This window comes from Lynx canadensis, chromosome B1 (assembly GCF_007474595.2).
Source record: "Lynx canadensis isolate LIC74 chromosome B1, mLynCan4.pri.v2, whole genome shotgun sequence".
Classification (NCBI taxonomy): Eukaryota; Metazoa; Chordata; class Mammalia; order Carnivora; family Felidae; genus Lynx; species Lynx canadensis.
The window spans coordinates 114,497,082-114,521,043 of NC_044306.2; the positions used below are offsets into that span (position 1 = coordinate 114,497,082).

Sequence of the window (23,962 nt, forward strand, 5' to 3'; positions counted from 1 at the left end):
ACCTGAGCTGAAGTCAGACGCTTAACCACTGAACCACCCAGGTGCCCCTATTTTTAAATTGTTAATATGGAGTTCACTATTTTGGTCTTTTGAACTGTCCATATAAACTTTAGAGTCAGTTTGTTGGTATCTAGAACATACTTCTGGATCTTGATTGGAATTGTGTTGAATATATAGATCAAATTGGAAAGAAGTGATATCTTGATAATATATCCTTTAATCCATGAACATAGATTCTCTCTCCATTTATTTAGTTGTTCTTTGCTACCTTTTTCATCATAGTTTTGTTTTTTCATGCAGGTATTTATATTTGGTTAGATTTATATGTAAGTATTTAAATGTTTGTTAGGTGCAAATGTACATGGTAATGAGTTTTTAATTTCAAATGCCATTTGTTCATTGCTGGTACATAATTGACTTTTGTATATTAACCTTGTATCCTTCAACATTGTTAAATTGTTTATTAGTTCCAGGAGTTTGTTGTTGTTGTTGTTGTTGTTGTTGATTCTTTTGGACTTTCTACATAGAAAATCATGTTATCTATGAATAAAAACAGTTTTATTTCCTTCTTCACAATCTGTATACCTTTTATTTCCTTTTCTTGCCTTATTGCGTTAGCTAGGACTTTCAATATGATTCTGAAAAGCAGTGCGAGAGGAGATACCCAGCTTTTTTCTGGTATTAGCAGAAAATTTTAAGTTTCTCACTATTAAGTATGATGTTATCAGTAAGTTTGTTTGCAGATGTTTTTTTATCAAGTTGAGGACGTTCTCCTCTATTCATAGTTTTTGGAGAATTTTTATCATGAATGGGTATTGGATTTTGTCAAATTCTTTTCTGTATTTATTTATATGATTGTCTGATTTTTCTTCCTTAGCCTGTTATGTGATGAGTTACATTAATTGATTTTTCAGAAGTTGAGACTGCCTTTTTATATCTGAGGTAATCCTACTTGGCCATGATGTATAATTATTTTTATCCATTGTTGGATTCAACTTGATATTTTGTTGAGGATTTTTGCATCTATGTTCATGAGAGATACTGGTCATGAGAGTTTTCTTTCTTTGTAACATCTTTGTCTGATTTTGGTATTAGGGTAAGGCTGCCCTCATAGAATGAGTTAGGAAGTGTTCCTTCCACTTCTATCTTCTGGAAGATTGTAGAGAATTGGTATAATTTTTTCCTTGGTATTTAGTAGAATTCACTGGTAAGCTTATATAGGCCTGTTGCTTTCTGTTTGGGAAGGTTACTTTTATCCAGTTTCTATAATAGTTACAGACCTACTCAGATTGAATGTTTCTTCTTAAGTTTTGGTAGATTGTGTCTTTCAAATAGTTGGTCCATTCTATCTAGGTTATTAAATTTGTAGACATAAGTTTTTGTAGAGTGTTCATTTATCATCCCTTTAGCTATCCATGATGGCTGTAATGATGTCCCCCCTCTCATTTCTGATGTTATTTTGTGTCTTCCTTTTTTAATAGTCTAGTGAAAGGCTTATCAATTTAATGATCTTTTCAAAGAACCAGCTTTTGGTTTTGTTGATATTTTATATTGATTTCTTATTTTCTTTTTTTAATTTCTTTTAATGTTTTTATTTATTTTTGAGAGAGAAAGACAGAGCCAGTGGGAGAGGGGCAGAGAGAGAGAGGGAGACACAGAATCCGAAGCAGGCTCCAGGCTCTGAGCTGTCAGCACAGACAGAGCCCGACGTGGGGCTTGAACTCATGAGCTATGAGATCATGACCTGAGCCAAAGTTGGATGCTTAACTGACTGAGCCACCAAGGTGCCCCTTGATTTCTTATTTTCAATTTTGTTAATTTTTGTTATTATTATCATTATTATTTTAGTTTCAGTTACCCCTTTAAGACTGAGAATGAGCTTCTAATTTGTTACAGTTTTCACTACTCCCTACAGTTTTCTCACAGGGGATGAGTGTTAATTGTCATTTATTGTATCATTTGCATAGTTGTTACTGTTACTGTTTTAATAGTAAAGAACAATTTTTTTGAAGCCCTATCTCTTTCCTCTCTACTAACCACTCCATCCATTCCCAATAAGTCTCATTGTTGTGGTTTTTTTTTTTCAGAATTTTTATCATTAAAGTAATAGTTGACATACAATGTTATATTAGTTTCAGATGTACAATGTACTGATTCAACAGTTCTATGTATTATGCAATGCTACATCTGTCACCATGCAATGTTGTTATGATACTATTGACTATATTCTCTGCTGTATTTTTCTTCCCTATGACCTATTTATTTTAATTAGAAGTTTGTACCTCTTAATCACCTTCATCTATTTCATCCATCCCTTCACTCCCTCCCTTCTGGCAACTACCAGTTTGTTCTTTGTATTTATTAGTCTGTTTCAGTATTTTTTTGTTTATCATTTGTTCTATATATTCTGCATATAAGTGAAATCATATGGTATTTTGGTAAGTTGTATTTTTATTTTCATTTTGTGAAAAACATTTCTTTATTTCTCTTATAATTTCATTTTTGACCCACGTGTTATTAAGAAGTGTCTTATTTTTTAATTAAGATTATTTTTAAAGGCCAGTTTTAAGTTCACAGTAAAATTGAGGGGAAGGTACAGAGATTTCCCATATACTTCCTGCCCTACACATTCATAGTCATCCCCATAATCAACATTCCCCACCATGTATATTTGTAACAATTGATGAAGAACCTACATTGACACAATATAATGACCCAATGTCCATAGTTTATATTACGGTTTATTTTTGGTGTTGTGCATTCTATGAGTTTGGACAAATGAATAATGACCTGTATTCACCATTATAGTATCAGGCAGAGTAGTTTCACTGCCTTAAAAAGCCTCTCTGCTCTGCTTATTGATACATCTCCCAGCCCTCCAAATTTTGGCAACCACTGATCTTTTTTATTATTCCATAATTTTGCCTTTCCGGAATATCATATAGTTGAACTCATACAGTATAGAAGTATTTTTTAGTGTTTAGACATCTTGGGATTTTTTCTAGCTATCTTTCTGTTAATTGGTTTCTAGTTTAATTCCGTTGTGGTGTGAGAGCAAACACATAATTTCCATTTTTAAAAATGTATTAATGTAGATTTTATGTCTCTAAATGTGGTTTATCTTGGCAAATGTTCTGTGTGTGCTTGCAAAGAATTTGTAATATGCTATTGATGGGTAAAGTAGTCTACAGATATCAATTATATTGAGTTGATTGATGTTGCTGTTAAATTTAACAATGTCCTTCCTGCCAGATATGTCCTTTTTTTTAAAGTTTATTTATTTATTTTGACAGAGAGAGAGTGCACATGAGCAGACCCAATGCAGGGCTTGATCTCATGAACTCTACCTCCATCTCAAATAGTGAGATCATGGTCTGAGCAGAGATCAAGAGTCAGACCCTTAACCTACTGAGCCACCCAGGTACCCAGGGATCTGTCCATTTCTGATATTGGAGTGTTGAAGTTGCCTATTATAATAGTGGATTGATCTCTTTTTCCTCCTATCACTTTTTGCTTCATGTTACTTGATGCTTTTTTGCTAGGTGCACACACATTAAGGATTGTTATATCTTCCTGGAGTATTTACCTGTTTATTATTGTGTAATGCCCCTCTTTATCTCTGATAACTTTCCTTGCTCTGATGTCTACTCTGAAATTAATTAGGTACTCTAGCTTTCTTTTGATTACTGTTAGAGGTATATCTTTATCTGTTCATTTACTTTTAAGCTATGTGTTCTTTTTTTAATTAAAAGTGAGTTTCTTATAGACAACATATAGTTGAATCTTGTTTTGTGATCCACTCTGTTTTGATCTAATCTCTGTCTTTTAATTGCTTATTGAAATTCAGAGTTGGATTAATACCTACAATATTTGTTACTATTTTGTTTGTTGCCCTGTTTTTTTGTTCTTATTTTTGACTTTCATACCTTGTCTGTTTTTTGTTTTTTGATTTAAACATTTTATATGATTCCATTTTCTCTTCTTATTTAGCATATCAATTATGCTTTTTAAAAATTATACTTTTTAAAAAACTTTTTTAGTGGTTATACTTTTAATTACACTTAAAAAAAACGTTTTTTAGTGGTTGCTCTGGAGTTTACAATATACATCGACAACTAACTTAAGTTCACTTTCTAGTAATGTTATATACAGCACTTCATGGGTAGTGCAAATACCTTAGAATAACCCTAATTTCTTTTAACTATCCCTTGTATCTTTGCTGTCATTTACTTCATTTATACATAAGTATACATAAGCGTATAGATATGTACGTAATACATAATTGCATATATTGTTATGATTTTGAACAAGCTATTATCTATTAGATTAATTAACAATTAGAATAATAAGGGGCACCTGGGTGGCTTAGTCGGTTAAGCGTCTGACTTTGGCTCAGGTCATGCTCTCATGATTTGTGGGTTTGAGCCCTGCATCAGGCTCTGTGATGACAGCTCGGAGCCTGGAGCCTGCTTCAGATTCTGTGTCTTCCTCTGTCTCTGCCCTTCCCCCACTTACACACTGTCTCTCTTTCAAAAATAAACTTAAATTTTTTTTTTTTAAAAAAGTATTAGTAATATAAAAGTTTTTATTTTACTTACCTTCATTTAGTCCTTCTCTGATGCTCTTCCTTTTTTTTTTTTTTTAATGAATATCCAGGTTTCTGAAATTAATGTTCTTCTATTTGTAGAACTTATTTTACCATTTCCTAAAGGGCAAATTTACTGGCAACAAATTCCCTCAATTTTTGTTTGTTTGAGATAGCCTTTACTTCTCCATCACTTCTGTAGGGTAATTTCACAGAATACAGAATTGTCAACATTTGAAATATTTCACTCCACTGTCTTATAACTTGCATGGTTTCTGAGGAGAATTGGGATATTATTCTTTGTTCCTCTATAGATGATAAGGTGTTTTCCTCACACCCATCCCCCAACTTTTTCAAGCTTCTTTTTCTTTATCTTTGATTTTCTGAAGTTTGAATATAATAGGTATAGGGCTTTTGTTTTGTTTTGTTTTGTTTTTTGTCTTTTATCTGTTTGGTGTTCCCTAGGCTTCCTCGATCTGTGGTTGGTGTTTGACATTAGTTTGAGGAAATTCTCAGTATTTATTACTTTAAATATTGTTTCTTTTCCTGTGTCTTTCTTCTTCTTCCTGCATTCTCATTAAACATATGTTATACCTTTTGAAATTGTCCCATAGTTTTAGATATTCTGCATTTATTTATTTAGCCGATTTTTTCTTTGCTTTCAGTTTTGGCAATTATTACTGGCAAATTCTCAAACTCAGAGATGTTTTTCCTCAGCCATGTCTGGTCTACTAATGAGACCATCAAAGGCATTCTTCATTTCTGTTATAGAGTTTTTGATCTTATAGAGTTTTTGGAGGGGCGGTTAAAATGGAATTATATTTATTAAAACCAAAGAAAATCTGAAATCATATGGCAACCAGCTTTTTATATTCAGGGAAAATCTTATACAACCTAAGATTTGTGATAATTTTTTTCATCATACAGCATATTTATTTGTATTGTTTGTATTTTTTATTTTATTTTTTCATTTTATTATCTATTTATTTTTAATATAATTTATTGTCTAATTGGCTTACATACAACACCCAGTGCTCATCCCAACAAGTGCCCTCCTCAATCCCCATCTCCCACTTTCCCCTTTCCCCCACATCCCCATTGACCCTGTTTGTTCTCTGTATTTAAGAGTCTCTTGTGGTTTGCCTCCCTCCCTCTCTGTTTGTAACTTTCTTTTTCCCCTTCCCTTCCCACATGGTCTTCTGTTAAGTTTCTCAAGACCCATATATGAGTGACATAACATTTCTGTCTCTCTGACTATATTATCCATTTGTTATTATATATTGTATGTTTTTTCGAGTAAATTCCTTATCGTATTAATTATAGTTTTTACAAAATTCCTAGTCTGATAATGTTAACATTTCTGCTATATATGACTGTGGCTCTGACACTTGTTCGTTAGTTTCAAACTATGTTTTTTGCCTTTTAGTATGCCTTGTAATTTTCTGTTGAAAGGTGGATATGATGTTCTGTGATAAAGGAAGTATGGTAAATAGGCCTTTATTAATTAGTGGTAAGGTGTAGGCGGGGAGAGGAAGCATTCCATAGTCCTGTGATTAGGTTTCAGTCTTTTCGTGAAACTCTGTCCTGGACTGTGGATTTCATCAATGCTTCTAAGGGGAAAAAATCCTCTTCTAAGGTCCAGTAGGATGGCTAAAGTGGGCTGGAGTTGGGTTTTTCTCCTTCCCAGGGTCAGTTAGGTCCTGATAGAAACTCAACAGATTTTGCCATGGTAAAATTGTTTCTCCTGAGAACAGGCCAGAATTCTCTGGCATATTTAAAGATAGTTTCTTTTCTTTCCTGCTGCCGAAACATGAGAGGATGTTTTTCCAATATTGATTATGAGGACCTGGTAAACTCCTAGAGGTAAAACCTGGAGGTTTTAACTCTCAGTTGTCCACACTGACTGAGCCTCTGGCAATTCATCAATTATAGTTTAGATTTCCCCACTCTTGCACTAGTTCTGGTGATGGTTTCTCCTTGTGGGATCCTGCTTTGGGAAGTTGTGAAAGTTGTGATTCTCTGTATCTGCCTGTCTCTCCTTCCAATTTGTGGGGTAGCACTTTACCCTGTGACCTCACGTCTCTGAAAGATGTAAGAAGAGATGTTTATTGTTCAGTTTGTTCAGCTTTTTACTTGTTGAGACACAGGGGTGATTTCTATGTTCCTTATATGCTGAACTGGAAACTGGAAGTTACTTATGTTTCTTGAAAGCACAGATTATGTCTAATTCATCTTTATATACCCTCTTACATAACTAATACATTGCCTTCCACATAGTTGGTTCTCAATAAGTGCTTTTAAGTGAACGACAATGTCTACACTTTCATATTTTTTTCTATGATCGCTGTCCACTGTTGAAATTCTGTTTCTGTTCTCTCCGCCCCAGTCTGTGTTCAAGTGTGACACCTTCATTACTGCATGTCTGGACACTGAATCTACAACAGTTGCAATATGTAACTGGGATTTGTCTCATCTTCAATCAGGGAAACCGTATCTTAATCTGTTTTATATGTAACCCAAAGGTCACATTCGCTAAGATACATGGTAAACAGTGGGGGTGTTTCCTGTGCACTGTTGAGGCATCATCTTGGCAGCAGCCTTCCACATCATATGCTCCTTTTGTAGATCCAAGCACTGCTGGCCCTGCTTCTCACATTGATACATTAGGAGCTAGAATTTGGAAACTATGGACCCTTGATGCAACTGCCCTTACCCTGGCCTCAGGAAAGAGGTTACGAAAGAAAAGGCACATTTTTTTTTTTTACTGCCTAATACTCCACTTTTCTTCCCACTAGACCCCCTCACATCTCCACACCACTTTCTACAATTTTTATCTTTACCTAAGTTAGAATATAGAGGAAAATAGATATAAAACTGATGTTATGACTCTTTCTCTAGTTGAAATTAAAAGAGTTTAAAATTTAAACCTTGCCTACTTAATTTTCTAACTTTACTCTGTGATTTGAAGCCTACCCTTTGACTTTTGACAAAACTCTTCAAAATCCTACATTTTGGCTTTCTGTCTGTCCCTGCCCAATCCCATCCCATAGAGTTTGGTCCTCTTAGAACTCATCTTTTTTTCTATATAAAGGAGGCTGTAAGATGTATGAATCCTACAGCAGTTCCCACAGCCTGAAATATTCAATTCAGCACGGAAGAGGGAATATTAGGTGAAGTGGTGAAGCTCTCACAGAAGGGTCTAGGTGCGTTTTTCTAATTCAATACTGCACCTTTTTTTAGGTCCCCTTGCTAATACAAGGTATTGCTCTGTCCCTTTATTCTTCATTATGATCAAGTGGACAACTGTTGGATCAAACATACACACATATCCACACACACCACACATAAAGACATGCTTCCCAAATGTAAAAGTGATTTCGATTGAAGGGCAGTAGAGATCCATACCCAACAAATACATTTCCCTAAATATAATCTAAATTGCAAATTCCCATTCCCACAACCCTCCTACTACCATTTTGTACTCAGAAGTCAATATTGTATAAGGAATGGGTCCATTACCATATATGTTTTTTTGGTTTTGTTTTTGTTTTTAAAGTTAACAGGCTTATGGATTACCTGCCACCCAATGGCTCCTCCTTGGCTCTCTTGGCATGGTTTTGAAATTACACTTTTCCATAGCTTATGCCATCTCAAAGTTTGAGTTAACATGTTATGTACAATAATTGGTGGAAATGGAAAGGAGAAAAATAAGGAGAATTTTTTTCCTGTTCAGATAAGTCCCCCCAGAAGTAAGAGTAGGGGTATTCTTCAGTTGCTGTTTAAAATTTACTGCATGAGATGATTTAAGGGAAATTTCTGATGTGTAATTTTATGATTCTGAGTAATATTATAAGAATGTTATACCTTATTTGACTCTTATTTACACATATGAATTTGATTTTAGACCAAAATCATTTCAATGCATTTTGTTTCTATTTTACAAGTATTTCATTGGATGCCTGTATCATAAATTTTCTAACTTTTGTTTCTATTTTACAAGTATTTCATTGGATGCCTATATTCATAAATTTTTAATAATATCCTGCTTCCTACTGTTCTAGCAATTAGTGGTCTGTCTAATTTGACTGCAGTTCAATTTTGCCTGAACAAATACTTTATTGAAGCTGTTTTTCACTCTGCTGGTAATTTTCTTGTGCCTTAAGTCTATAGCCACTCCTTTCTTCAGAAGACCAAAACATTGGGTGGTCCTGATGATGTAGTACAACCACAATTTAAATTCAAGAGTAATTTTAGCATCCAGATTGCCACTTTTATTTGCTACCAGTACTGCATATGCCTTGTATAAAGAAAAGACCCTATTATCTAGTGTTGGCAAACTCACACTCAAATACCTGCCAAAAATGAAATTCCTATGTGTCATATTGGTATTCTCGGTAAACGTGTTTGAGTTTTGTGCTCTAGCCTTACTGAGGTATTTTGATTCCCAGGGTGTAGACTGCTTCTTTATGTCTTCATGACTTTCACACATTGCACCCTTGACCTAGATGTCACACATGCCACCTCTCAACCTCACTCTCTATCACGTTTCCCTGTGTAACTCCTTGTCTTTCAGACTTCAGCTCAGGTGTCATATCCTTTAGGAAGCCGATTTTGATTCCGCTCTCTCCTTCAAGCCTGAATTGAGTGTCCGTTCTGCATTTATACTTACACATAATTATTGTCTTTGAAAGCGTACAGTTTTAGAAATCTCTATCCTCAATCGTGAACCTGTTGATTGTAGGAACTACGCCGTTTATCTCCATACTGCCAGCACGTAGTAGTCGGACGATTAGTTTGTTGAATGGATCTGAGTATTGCTTATGGATACTTGAGGACTCATTCTGGTGTTTCCATTGTGTCTGGATGATGTATGCAGAGATTAGTGCTATGCCAGTTCACTCACAAATCCCATAGGAAGGACTTTTTAATTTTTTAATGTATTTAGATCTTCTTCTAGAACCATTACCCTTGGTGCTATTTTTCAGTTTTTTAGTTTTATTTTTTGTTTTTTAGTATTTTTAGTTTAGCTGAGTTTTTGTGAGGAATGGACACTTACAATTACTGATCATCTAGTGTATGCTAGATCTTCTACTAGGTGCTAAGTATGTTTTCTCATGTAAGGCTTATGATGTGTCCTTAAGATTGGTTTCTATCATCTTTGTTATACAGTAGCGCAACTAAACACTAAGGGATATTAAGTAATTTGCTCATTGCTTGTCTTCCAAGTGGCAGAGCCAAGATTTGAATTCTAGGTCCATCTATTATTTAGAGCTCCTATCTTTTTGTACTATATATGTATATAGTACTTATTTAGATGCATGTGGACCACTTATGAAGTGCTTCTGAAAGGTTACTGTGAGAAAATTTTCTTTTTTTTTAATTAAAATTTTTTTTTAATGTTTATTTCTTTTTGAGAGGGAGACACACACAGGTGCAAGTGGGAGAGTGGAAGCGAGAGAGGGGGACACAGAATCTGAAGTGGGCTCCAGACCCTGAGCTGTCAGAACAGAGCCTGATGCTGGGCTGGAACTCACAAACAGTGAGATCATGACCTGAGCTGAAGTCAGACGCTTAACTGACCAAGCCACCCAGGAGCCCCTAATTTTTTTTTTTAATGTTTATTTATTTTTGAGAGAGACAGAGCACAAGTGGGGGAAGGGCAGAGAAAGAGGGAGACTCAGAATTCAAAGCAGGCTCCAGGCTCTGAGCTGTCAGCACAGAGCCCCATGTGGGGCTTGAACCCACAAATCGTGAGATCATGACCCGAGCCAAAGTCAGACGCTTAACTGACTGAGCCACCCAGGTGCCCCAGGAACATTTTCACTTATGGACATAACATTAAAGGAGTGATTCATAAAATAGTTAGCTCAGTCACCAACACTTCTCTATTGCTCAATTTACCAAGGATAGCTATTTAGTTTTAAATATGTTTGGCTTTTAACATATCCATTAAACAACAATAAAGTGAGCGTTTTCAAAAACTCTATTGGTACAGAGTCTCTTAGATACTTTGAGAATTTCAGCAAATTAATAATAATGCTTAAACTAAAACCAAAATTACATTTGTTATCACACACATACACAAAATCCATACACGCTAACCCATCAAGACAGAGTTTTGTATTAAAAAAAATCTCTTGTGTTATTTGGAGATCACTTTGAATTCCCTAAAAATGTGATATTTCAGCTCTGCACAGTGTCTGGGATATTGGGTCTGGTTTGCACATTTGTGACAAATCTCTTCCCAGAGCTACAAAACAATTTGTTTCTGTCATCAGGGGGTTAAAGAAGCAGTTTTCTTCCTGTGCTGTTGGGAGACTTTTTTTTTTCCCCTAAGAGATCAGGGAAAGACATCAGACGAGGAGATTATTCACGTTTGCCCCAGTGCTACTAAAACAGTTGTTTGTTTCTTCCCTCTCCAGTGTGGAAGTCTTTCCTATTCCCCACTTATCGAAGAAATTGAAGAAATGATCCTATATCCTGTCACTACTGCTGATTCGTTCTTTGGGTTTCCCCATATCAACCAGATTTTAACTTGTCTCCACAGGGGTCTTTAGTTCAAAGCTCAGCTGAATTTGGTGGTCCTTCTTCAAGTCTTTGTGGACATTTGCCAAGTTTGTAAAACTGCTAGAGAGTTCACCAGACTTTTGCATTCTTGGCAAGATTCCACCTCTAGAGATGTGGGATAAGAACAGAAAGAACACTACATAGAGAATAGAAAAACCCTTGTAGAAGTGATGGAGTAGTTTATATCAGATACTTATTCATTTTTCTCTGCTCTGTAATGATATGAATTTTTTAGGTTATATACATAAAATATACTTTCTTTGGAATGACTCTCATTTTTCTTTCCTTTTTTGGGGATAAGTTTTCCTAGTAAGAAATATTTGTGCATTAGTTTTACTTAAAAATTTGATACAGACTGAGGAGAGATATTCAAGGGAAAAAGAATATTTGCTTTTGTATAGGTAGCATAGCAAGATGGAGATACTGGATTTTTAGGATTTATTCATCCATTTGGGTAACCTTTGAAAGCATAAAGTAAGATAAAAATTCTTAAAGCTTCATAGTTAAATTTGTTAATAGTAAAAAAGACAATAATAATTTTATTGAATGTTTATTTAATATTTATAAATAAGAACTGTTCTTGGTGTTTTGCATATATTGTTTTATTAATCTTCACAAGAGTCCTATGAGGATTAACTTTTTATTCATTTTTTTATAAAAGAGGAAATGAAACAGAGAAATTAAGAAACTTTCCTAAGTTCACACAGCATTTCAGTTAGTATGCTTTTGATGACAAGTAAAAGAAACCTAAACAATAAGGACATCTTACCTAACAAGCAATCTAAATATAGGGCTGCTCCAGGGTTGACTCACTCAGTGATCACTGAAGACCCATTTTCTTCTCATCTTTCTATTTTTCTGTCCTTAGCTAATAGTCTTGTCCTCCCAGACCAGCTACCCTCTAAGATGGTTGCCATGTTTTCAGGCATCATGGACAGAAACTTTGTCACCAGACAGAAAAAAAAGGGCAAAGTCCTTTTCTGAGCTCTCTTCTTAATAAAGAGGAATCCCTTGCCAGAGACTCCACAGGCAGTTCTCTACTGGTGTCTCGTTGTCCAGAATCACACCCATATATTCAGGCTTAAACCAGTCTCCAGGAAAGGAGAAAACCACCACCAAACTGGCTTAATCCAATAAAGATCACTCCCTGGAGAAGGAGAGGGACTCAACCTCACCTAGAAATAGACTCTCAGAAGAAAGTGAACAAAATGGAACTTTGTTAACAAGGAAAACTGGGCGTGGAGGGAAACATATGGACGTTGGAGGGGTGGCCAGTGATGTCTGCCACGTATAGTCAATGAGTTGTGACTTGAAATTCAAACTCAGGCAGTCTAACCTGTGCTCTTAGCTACCTTGCTATAACTTTGATGTTATGTCTTTTTAATTTATTTTTAATGTTTATTCATTTTTGAGAGATAGGAAGAGACAGAGTGCAAGTGGGGGAGGGAGCGAGGGAGACACAGAATCCCAAGGAGGCTCCAGGCTCTGAGCTGTGAGCACAGAGTCTGACACGGGGCTCGAACTCATGGGCTGTGAGATCATGACCTGAGCCAAAGTCAGACGCTCAACCGACTGAGCCATCCAGGTGCCCCTTGATGTTATGTTCTAATGCAGCTTTCTCTAATCTTTTAGAAAATCATATATTCTAAAAAGCATGTGTAATTTTCAAACAAAACAATTTAGGTTGGTGAAAATTCATAATTTACCATATTATGAACAGATAAGTTCTAGTTTAGAAAAGATATACATGCTTTGATGTGCCCTAAGAAAAAATAGACTGTAGTTGCTGCTTTTAATCCCACTGACTTCATGAGAAGGAGAAAATCACTACAGAATGGGATGAGAGGATGGAGGAGTTTCAGGTCTTATTTAAATGTTTTGAAAGTCTTTCAGAACAACAGTTTATTGCTATGTTTATTCATAAAAAATGAAAATACAGTAAGATAACTTAATTTGCATTATAAATCAATTCATTCATTCATTTACTATTTCTTTAATTCACTCAATAAATATTTAGTGCAAACAAAAAATAAGAAGATAAAGGGGCACCTGGGTGGCTTAGTCGGTTGAGTGGCCAACTCTTGATTTCAACTCAGGACATGGTCTCATGGTTCGTGAAATTGAGCCCTGTGTTAGACTCTGTACTGACAGCATGGAGCCTGCTTGGGATTTTCTTTCTCCCTCTCTCTCTCACTGTCCCCCCCCCCCCCCATCTCTCACTCTCTCTCAAAAATAATTAAGCTTAAAAAAGAAAAACAGAAGTACAGTTAAAAAAAAGGGGGGATAAAGGTAAAAGGCCTAAGAGGAAAAAAAGACAAAGGCAAACAGAAACTGAAGGGAATGATCAGAAGCCCGGGGAAACCATAATCTTAGATTAAATATGAGATTCTTCCAATGTACTGGCATATGAATTTCTTTAGTCTTACCAGAATAGTCACTGGAGAAAAATGATTATGTATGATTTTTTTCAATTATCATGTGATTAAGCATTAAGCATCTACTATATTCTTGACAGTATTTGGTATTGTTGACATAAGTAAATACTATATTTTTCCTTTAAAAAACTTCTAGCCAAATGGGGGAGGAAAACAGATAATTAAATAATATGAAGGCTGTACAAAGGAGTTTATTCAAAACTTGAGAGATACAGGTCACCAGATATGAAATGAGGAAGTCATGGGAATAAAAGACACAATGTAAGGAATACAGTCAATGATGCTGTAATAGGATGTAACAGGACAGGTGGTAGCTACACTTGTGGTGAACATAGTATCATGTATAAACTTCTCAAATCACTAAGTTGTACACTTGAAACTAATGTAACACTGTGTGCCAACTATACTCAAATTAAAAAAAAAGAGTCGAGGGGTATCTGGGGGGCTCAGTTGGTTGAGCATCTGACTCTTGGTTTTGGCTCAGGTCATGATCTCACAGTTTGTGAGTTTGAGCCCCTCCTTGGTCTCTATGCTGACAGTGTGGAGCCTGCTTGGGACTCTCTGTCTCCCTCTCTCTCTGTCCCTCCCTAGCTCCTGCATGCGCACATATATGCATTAATATTTTTAATAAACATTAAAAAAATAAAAAAGAGTTGATGACACTGGGAAGGTCAGTAATACGTCATGAGGAGTATAAGGTTCCAGCCAAGACCCACAGGATGTGGAGGATTTTGCCAGGTGACCTGGCCATTGCCTAACTGGCTGGGGCCAATGTAGACTGGAACTACAGGGATGTATCCACCATAGTGTCATGAGAGAAATCCAGAGGAAGGATTCCAAAGGCAAGACAGGGAGGGCACAATACTGGTTAATTTGTACTGGTCCAGGTAAACATAAACAAGCTGTGATGTAGGAGGTAAAGTAGTGGGCTGCAGGCTGAAGAATTTGTAAAGCAAGGAACAACCAGATAGAATTTGTAAAGTCAACTGGATAGATGACTAAATATAAAAGGGAAGCCAGGAAGAGACACTGGCACTTCAAATTCAGAAGAAGCTAAGGGCAACTGAAGAGTGATGGTGGCATAGGTCAGTCCAAGGATTCATTTTCCTCGACTAGGTTCTGACTCACACTTGTAAAGCTGTCAATTACTTCTGGATGCAGAGAAGTGGGAGGGAAGACTTTTCATACAAAATTAACAGTAGTTGCAAAAACGGAGCATAGTACATTGAAGAAACACAATTCATGGCTCAATGAAGATTCCACATGTTCATGTACAAGAAGTTAGAGAAAAATACAGAACAGTGGCCAGGACAAGATTTTGAAGAGGCTGGTGTAGCATGGGGAGTTCTGAACTGATTTTATAGATGACGGATACCCTTGTATCCTTTATATCCTTTATATCCTTAAGGGATAAATATCATCTGCTTTGAATTTTAGAAAGATCACTCTGTTCCTGGTGTGGAGGAGAATTTCAGGGAGGTGGGATTGAAGTTGTGGAGACCAGGCAGGATGCTCTTGTAGTAGTGGAGGTAAGAGTAGATAGAGACTAAACTGAGACGGAGTAGCAGTCATGAAAGGAGAATGGAAAATACATGTTATCCAAACATTATAGGTTTGGGAGACTTATTAGATGTGTGAGGTGACACAGCGATAAGGGTCTTGGTAGAAGGTGGTACCATTACCTTTGATTACAATTAGAGGATTTATCATTTAGTAGGATAAATTAGGGGAGTGTGACTTTGGGGCAAGGAAGGGGAGGAGTGAAGGAACAATCTGAAAAATTTGATTTTGTGCACCTTATTGAGGCATCTGGAGGATTTGCCCATGTGAAATTGCTAATAATGACCTGGAGGTCAGGAATGATATGTGAGTTAAAGCTACAGTTAAAGATTTGGGAGGCATGAGCCATAGAGGCAGGTAAATTGCCACACACACAAAAATGTTAATAGAAAAGAGTGAAAAGAATACAAACTTTGAGAAATATTAATACTCCAGGGAGAGTGAGAACAAGTGCAATCTATAAATAACAGAATAGGGTTATGGAAACCAAGAGTAAAGGAGTGTGAAGGAGACTGCAAAAACATAAGCACTACAGAGAGTAAGTAAGGCTTCCTGGAGAAGTACCAGCTGAAATGCAACCCTGGGTGACAGATCAAAAAACACCTATTAGGTACCTTTTTGGGAGTACCTGCTTTCTTCCAGCCCATGATTCAGAGTGTTAGGAAGCATGGCCACTAGTTAATATAAAAAGAAACAATAATGAGTACTATTTTTTTAAAATCATCTTAATGAAGGGGTGCCTGGGTGGCTCAGTCAGTTGAGTGTCTCTTGATTTCAGCTCAGGTCATGATCTCATGGTTCATGAGTTCAAGCCCTGCGTCAGGCTGTGTGCTGACAGCAGGGAGTCTACTTGGGATTCTCTGCCTCCCTCTTTTCTGCCTCTCCCCTGCTCGCTCTCTCTCTCTCTCTCTCTCTCTCTCTCTCTCTCTCTCAACAATAAATAAACATTAAAGAAAACAAAAACCTACTCCACCTTAAAAAAATCATCTTAATGAAATATAGAGGAAAAGAGAAGATTTATTTACTATGTAACACAAAGGTCCAAAGTTGAAGGGTGGTAACAGTTTTTGGTCAACAGAAAGTAATTAGAGGGGCACCTGGGTGGCTCAGTCGGTTGGCTCAGGTCATGATCTCATGGTTCGTAGGTTCAGAGCCTGGAGTTGCTTCAGATTCTGTGTCTCCTTCTCTTTGCCCCTCCCCTGCTCACCCTGTGTCTCTCTCAGTCTCTCAGAAATAAAAAAACATTAAAAAAATTTAAAAAAAGAAAGTAGCAAATAGCTATAAATCAGCAAGCATAGAGAAGGTGAAGAATACAGTGAGTACTCCCTTGAGTCTCTGAGTGCTCCTGTGACAAGGCTTGCAGTGTCTCTGCCCTTGGTGATGGGAGCCCTGAGCACTGTCAAGAGCACAAGCTCATCACCGAATGGTGGAGTCAGGGATTTCCTCTAATTCATACTTCAGAGGAAGCAATGTGCTATGGCCATAAAGGCGAGAAATACAGAAGACATGGATATAATGTTGATCTTGGACACTTTTGATGGTCAATAGCTACTACCCCCTTCCACCCTGAAGAATGGTAAATTCACACAAAGCTATAAGAGAAAAATCTTTTCAGCAGTGATTTGTCCTTTGAATCTACAACATGCACTCCTCTCTGTCTCTTCTAGTATTATTCCAGGCGTGTCTTACCAGAAATAATTACTTGGACTTTTTAATACTATATGTATATATTTAAATATGTCTATAATTTATGCAAATGCATGTATTTTGTGGATTAGAGTGTAATAGAAATAAATATAACCTAACCACAATATTTGATTTCTCTGTCCACAGATAAACATTGGCATTTAAAAAAAATTTTTTTTAATGTTTATTTATTTTTGAGACAGAGAGCCACAGAGCATGAACAGGGGAGGGGTAGAGAGTGAGGGAGACACAGAATCCGAAGCAGGCTCCAGGCTCCGAGCTGTCAGCACAGAGCCTGATGCGGGGCTCGAACTCACAAACCGTGAGATCATGACCTGAGCCAAAGCCAGAAGCTCAACCGACTGAGCCACCCAGGCGCCCCAACATTGGCATTTTTAAACTTAATGTATACAATTTTAAAAAGAGGCTTCCTACCATATGCCATAAATAATTATCTATACTCTTACTTAAGATATAGAGTTTATGACAATTGGTCATGTGCCTAAAAAGGTTTTTATGATATGTAGTAAGTTTATGCTGATATTATTCAGATTTTTTATTAAAAAAAGGGAAGAGTTGATCACATGGTATTAAAAGTTAAATGGAATATAAAAAAATGTTCTTCTATATTGATCCCTTTCTCTGCTCAGTAGTAAGCTGTGTATCCATGAGGCACCGACAGTGAGAGAAAGAACAAAGAGCTTGGATTTATTTTCAAGTATGTTTTTGTTTTAGTAAGTCCTTAGTAGTCATATTGGAGGGCCTCTTTTGTTTCTTATAAATGTTAGTATGACAGTAGAGATGTCAGCCTTATTCTCTGAATAGGAGCTGGTATCCCTTTCTTCTTCTTTTAAAGCTTTTTTAATGTTTATTTTTTTATTTTTGAGAGAGAGAGACACAGGGTGTGAGCAGGAGAGGGTCAGAGAGAGAGGAAGACACAGAATCCGAAGCAGGTTCAATGTGGGGGTTGAACTCACGAACAGTGAGATCAGACCTGAGCTGAAGTCGGACACTTAACCGACTGAGCCACCCAGGAACCCCTGGTATCTCTCGCTTCTTTCTTCTTTTATTTTAGGTGAAATTTTGTGATGAATGAGGAGGGATACCTAACCCTTATCTCTATCTCTTCCATTTTCTTCTGGTTTTTAGCCCCATTTCCACGTTTCACTTCTCCATGGTGAAAAACTTCTGTTATCTTACTAAATGACAAATGGTTAGTTTTCTTTTCTCAGTAGAAACAGTTGAAACAATTTTTATTAGCTCAGGGGAACTATAGTGCATGTTACTCACTTCTGAATTGTTATGTTGAGGTATAAACTTTAAAATAGCTAGTCATCTTTGAGGATGAAATAGGGAAAAATCTGTAAATATAGACTTTGTAGAAATTAACTCTTGAAGACCTCATTGAGGTATATGGAAACCTAGAAAAAATCTTTCCTTGGGTATTTCATGGAAGCAGGATAAAGAGTGTTTTTAATAACTGCTTTACTTTCTTTAATATCATTTTCTGTCTAAATTGTTTCATTGGAATTTATGGGGGATGCTGAGTTTATCATTAGGGTTTATCCTAAACTACCTTTAAAAAACACTTTTGTTGGAGCATTTTTAAATTTCACATGGATATTTGAGAATTACACATGCATATAGTCCATGTGATTGTTGGGCTGAAATTTGGCCATTTTTGGTGAGAACTTTTAATTCCTGCTTTTATATACTTTAATATATTCTGTCTACTGTTAGTAAGACATACGGAGAGACAAATGCTTTTAGTCATACCTTTCCCACATAGCATTCCTTATTTAATTTTCTGTGGCTTATTTGTTTTTCCAAAATTTTATTTAAATTCTAGTTAGTTAACATACAGTGTAATAGTGGTTTCAGGAGTAGAATTTAGTGATTCATCACTTACATGTAACACCCAGTGCTCATCCCAACAAGTGCCCTCCTTAATGCCCATGACCCATGTAGCCCATCACCCACCCACCTCCCTTCCAGCAACCCTCAGTTTGTTGTTCTCTGTAATTAAATAGAATCTCTTATGGTTTGCCTCCCTCTCTTTTTTTCCCACTTTCCCTATGTTCTTCTGCTTTCTTTTTTTTCTTAAATTCCACATAAGAGTGAAATCATACAGTATTTGCCTATGGCTTCTGAGATAGCTGAATACTTAGTTCTTCAAGATATTCATGTGTCATGAGTAATATTGTAAGATAGTTTGGATTAAAAGATATATCAATCTTTATGGCAAGTAGAAAATGTATAATTTCAAAATTCCCTAGATTATTTTTTGGACAAATTTTAAGATAAAGACAACACCCTTTGCACTCTTGAAGTAAATATAAATGCTAGTTTATTGATTTTAAGTATGTGGGAATGAAAAGGAGTTGAAATAGTAATTTTGTTGTCCATCTTAATCAAAAATTTAAAAATACTTCCTATGTCTCTGTAACAATAATTTTTAACGGGAAACTGTGGGATGGGAGACAAGGAAAAAATATATACCTCATTTCTATGGTACAAATTTGTTTTTTTATATAGAGATTAAGAATATTCCCTCTCTTATGTTCTCATGTCAATTGTATGAGAGATATCAACTCATACTAAAAATGTAGAAAGTACAAGCAGTTCATTCATCAAGTGTAATAGAAGATCATGTCTGACATTCTTAGTAATAACAGGTTCTTGAGTAAAATTAGTAATTAGGATTATTATAAATAATGTAAATATAGGTATATATATCATATATTTATAATATAAAGCAGTTTGACAGAAAATTTTATAGCTTCTAGAATTAACCATATTCAATAAATAGAAATAAAATTGATAGGTTTTATGAAGGACACTGAGGCATATATAAAAGAAAAGGTTGCTTCTTGGTACATTAAAGTTTGCTGAAGAGGATTTGGGGTTTTATTTAATATCTTTACCTTCTGTTTCCTTGGGAGAACCTGCCTTAAGGACAAGTACCAGAACTCTTCCTAGGGTCATTTTACACTTCTTAAAACAGGGAAAATGGCACATTTCCAAGGAGTGGAGACATTTCATAGCACTCCATTTTTCCTTCTGTTACCTATTATGAAATTATCACAAATAAAATTATTTCATGACTTTCTCTCAGTTGTTTTATCATTTAGTTTGAATAAAATGAGAGTGCAGAATTTTCTCTTTTTTAAGTATTTTTTTTATCATAGACTATTACAAACAAATGTAAAAGTACTGAAAATAGCCTAATGAAATTAATTTATCCTCAGCCAGCCTAAACAATTGTCAATATGTAGGCATCTGTCTGTACCCACTTTCTCCCACTGCCAAGATTATTTTGAAAAAAAAAAAAAAGACAAAGTAAAATATCATTTTATATACAGATATTTCAGTATGTTTCTATAAGACTTTAGGAATCTTTTTTTACCATATCACAATACATTATCACACCTAATAAATAGCAATAACATCGTAATATTATCAAATATCCAAACTGTTTTCACTTCCCTGAGTGTGTTGTAAATTTTTAGCATTTCTTTTGTTTGAATCAGGACCCAAACTTCTTACAATTGGTTAATATTTCCCTTAAGTTTTCTCTCATCTGTAGGCTGCCTCTCTATCCCTTTTTTTTTATTTGTTGCGTTCATGAAGAAATTAGGCAATTGTCCTGGAGTTTCCCACAGTCTGGATTTTGTTACTGCATTCCCAAAGGTGTCTTTTTAATGTGTCCCTCTGTTCCCTGTATTATCTTCAAATTGGTAGTTAGAGTTAGAGGCATTGATCAGAGTATAGTTCATGTTTTGGCAAGACTATGTCATGATGGGAATTTTGGGCTTCTGTTAAGAGATAAATAATGCCTGATTTTTGCTCTCTCTCTCTCTCTCTCTCATTATCTGACTTGGATGAACATTCATTGGAACTGTCAATTCATTAGCGGTTGCAGAGAAAGTTATTCTCTAATTTTAATATTTTTTTTCATTTATTAGTTGGAATATTTCTATAAAGAGCAGCTTCCCATCATCATCTGTTAAAGTTACATGGAGGCAGAATTTGTACAGAAAAGGAAGGATTGGTACATAATTCTTTTCCTTTATGTATCTGTGTTTAAAATAATGAACTGGTTTTCTAACATCTGCCAAAAGTGATCAAATGTGCATTTGTTTACTTCCATTGAGAACTCATGAACTTAATGTTTCAATCTTTTGTAATTATTATTCTTATTAGTGCTTAAATTGCCCCATCTTTTATCTAGGTTGTCTCCTGAGCCTTTTGAACTGATCTTGATAGCTTCCTTGTTATATAGTATGACAAAATGTTTCAGGTTCATCTTGCTCATTTCCTACCCAGACCTAAGTTCAGACATTATTCCAAGGAATCCTGGTTCCTTTTTGTGCAAAATGGTATTTCAGTGCCACAGTTCTATGTATGTGTTTTCTTTTGTTCTTTGAAGAAAATTACTTTGAAATTTTTGCTGACATAAGGGAGAGTAGATATGGTTTATATATGCAAGTGGAATATTAGTGCTTTATAGGCAGGCTTGTATGATTTCAGGTGTGCTCCTAAAAAGTAGGTGGGTAGTTGTTACTTTAACGATGGAACAGTTGACTAGCACAGACACTGAGCATAACATAAGGTGAGGCAGAAAATAAAAGTATTTAGTAATGGTGCCAATAGGACAACAGGTTGCAAAGTTCCTTGAATTTGCCTAGAGAGTTTATGTTTTAGCATGGACATTTGATTTGTGAAACTATCATTTAAAAATATAATTGACTGCTAGGAAAAAGAAGGAGCTTTCTATGAAAACAAATATTTTTGATCATATTCTCTGTTTTGCATAGTGATATATGAATTTAATTGAGGTTAATGGAGTTAGACCTCTTTGTAGCAACCCTCTGAATACAAGAATGAGTGTTTCAGAACATCAGTGTGTTTTTATGACCCTTAATTAAAGTTCTTTGTGTTGAGAACTTTTTGTTTTTTGAATGGTAGTGCCATTATCAAACCAATGAGATGACTTCATTATTTACATGACTTGTAAGTATCTACTTAAATACATAGCAAAATGGCAGGTTAAGCCCAAACATGATAATTACAATAAATGTAAATAGTCTGAACACCTCAGTTGAAAGGCAGATATTATCATATTGGATAAACAGCAAGATTCAACCATATGTGCATTGCTCAGAAATTCACTATAAATGTGAAGAAAGCTGGAGTGGCCATATTACTATCAAACAAAGTAGATTTTCAAACAAGGAAGATTCCCAGGGATACAGAGGGATATTTCATAATGATAATAGGGTCAATTCATCAAAAGGACACAACAATCTTAAATTTATATGCAACTAATAACAGAACTTCTAAATATATGAAGCAAAAACTGGTAGAACTTCAAAAAGAAAATAGAAAAATGTTACAAATTTAGTTAAAGATTTCCACACTTCATTATCAGAAATTAATGGAATAAGTAGGCATAAAATCAGTAAGGAAATAGAAGACCAGAGAAACACTATTTTTTTTGTACTGTTTTGTTTTGTATTGTTTTATCGTACTAAGTGCACATTCACCAACTAGACTGTATCTTGAGCCATTAAACAAGGTTCAATAAACCTTAGAGGATGGAAACTATACAGACTATATTTTTAAACCATTAATTAATTTAATCAGAAATCAACAAAAGATATATGCAAATGAGGTAACACACTTATAAATTACACAAAGTTTGAGAAGAAAAAAATCACACGGCAATTAAATTTAGCTACCTGTGTAATAGATTATTTATACATTTATAGTTTTATATATCATTTTACATATAAATACACGTGTATGCATTTATAGTTGAAGTTTCATACATGTTTGAGCTTATTTGAAATGAATAGAATTAGAATAGTTGAACATGACTGATTTCTATAGGGCAAACACGATAATTATTCTGCAGCTCTGTATGATAGAAAGTTCTTCATAAAGAATTTAATTCCTTAGAGGAACAAAATATCACAAAAAGTATAAGTGCAGTGCACTTCATGTTACTCTTTAAGCTTTTTATAAAAATAATAGCCTGGATAATGTGTAGTGGGTTGTTTATTTATAGAATGAAGTTAGCTGAACCCTTGGTTGTGGGTTTTCGTAGGAGATGAGAAAGAACATTTCAGCAGTAGCTCAATTAGTTCAGGGTGGGTGAAGGGGAAACCTAAGAGAAGCATTGGAAGGGTCTTAGCTTTGTGAAAGAGACAGCCAGATGTCAGCCAGAAGAGTGGTCTTTGTCTGCACTATTAGCTGGGTAGTGTATGTCATGAACGAGATAATAAACATATGGAATAAATTACTGAGGAAGGCAGTTGGAGGAGAGCATAGACAAGTTCAAGAGACACCTAGACTTGTTTCTGGGGAAAGGGAATTGATGGGTATTATGGGAAAGCAGGAGGGTTTTATTAGCTTCTATAAGCAAAGTGGCTATGTTGAAAAATATGTTTTTTTTCCTTTTGTACTCTCTTGTATATTTCTGTGTATTTTGAAAACTCTATTTTAAGCACTACCCTTCCCAAATCACATGGTTCTTTCATAAAAATTTCTTTTCAATTTTTTCTTCCAAGTGGTCAGATAAGCTGGGGTTTGGGGCATCAAGAACTATTTACTGTAGATTACTTAGCAGACTTTGCTGCTACTGAGTGCAGTTTTTATTCACCAGTCTAGTCCTCTCTTACCTGTAATCATTGAGGATTTGGCTTTTCCCTGTCCATTTTTCCTCAGCTTCTACCCTTCCAGTCGCTATCATAGCTAAATCACATAGTGTTTGACAAAATATGTTGAATAGCTGTGGTTCTTCCTTACCCTCTTTGAATTCTACTTGGAAGTATTTTCAAATTGTCCAGGGCAATTCTGTGATGTAAACAATATACTTTTATCACACTTTAAAAGGGAAATTGTGAATTGTCACCTATTTCTCTTATATTTCACTTAGATATTCATTTAAAGCCCATTTGAAGTGGGTACTTTTAAGTTTCCCTTTAATGCTGACTCTAGAATTCTGGGACCAGAAATAGCTATTAATAAATTTTTATTAAATTGTCAGAGAAAACCTAAGTGTGAGTGATGTAACCTTTTCCCAGCTATCACTGGGAATATGATATGGTTTTCTAACCTTCTAACC

General features: G+C 35.4%; 1 protein-coding gene across 1 annotated transcript in view; it reads left to right on the forward strand.

The window, feature by feature from the left end:
* The window catches only part of LOC116738054 (collagen alpha-1(XXV) chain-like), a 196,214-nt gene extending 179,529 nt beyond the window's left edge, over positions 1 to 16,685 (forward strand). Inside the window, exons 3-4 of the mRNA XM_032593069.1 lie at positions 15,025 to 15,116; positions 16,503 to 16,685. Coding sequence (XP_032448960.1) covers positions 15,025 to 15,116; positions 16,503 to 16,685 — 275 coding nt within the window. The remainder of the gene's footprint in view (positions 1 to 15,024; positions 15,117 to 16,502) is intronic.
* The last annotated feature ends 7,277 nt before the right edge of the window (positions 16,686 to 23,962 follow it).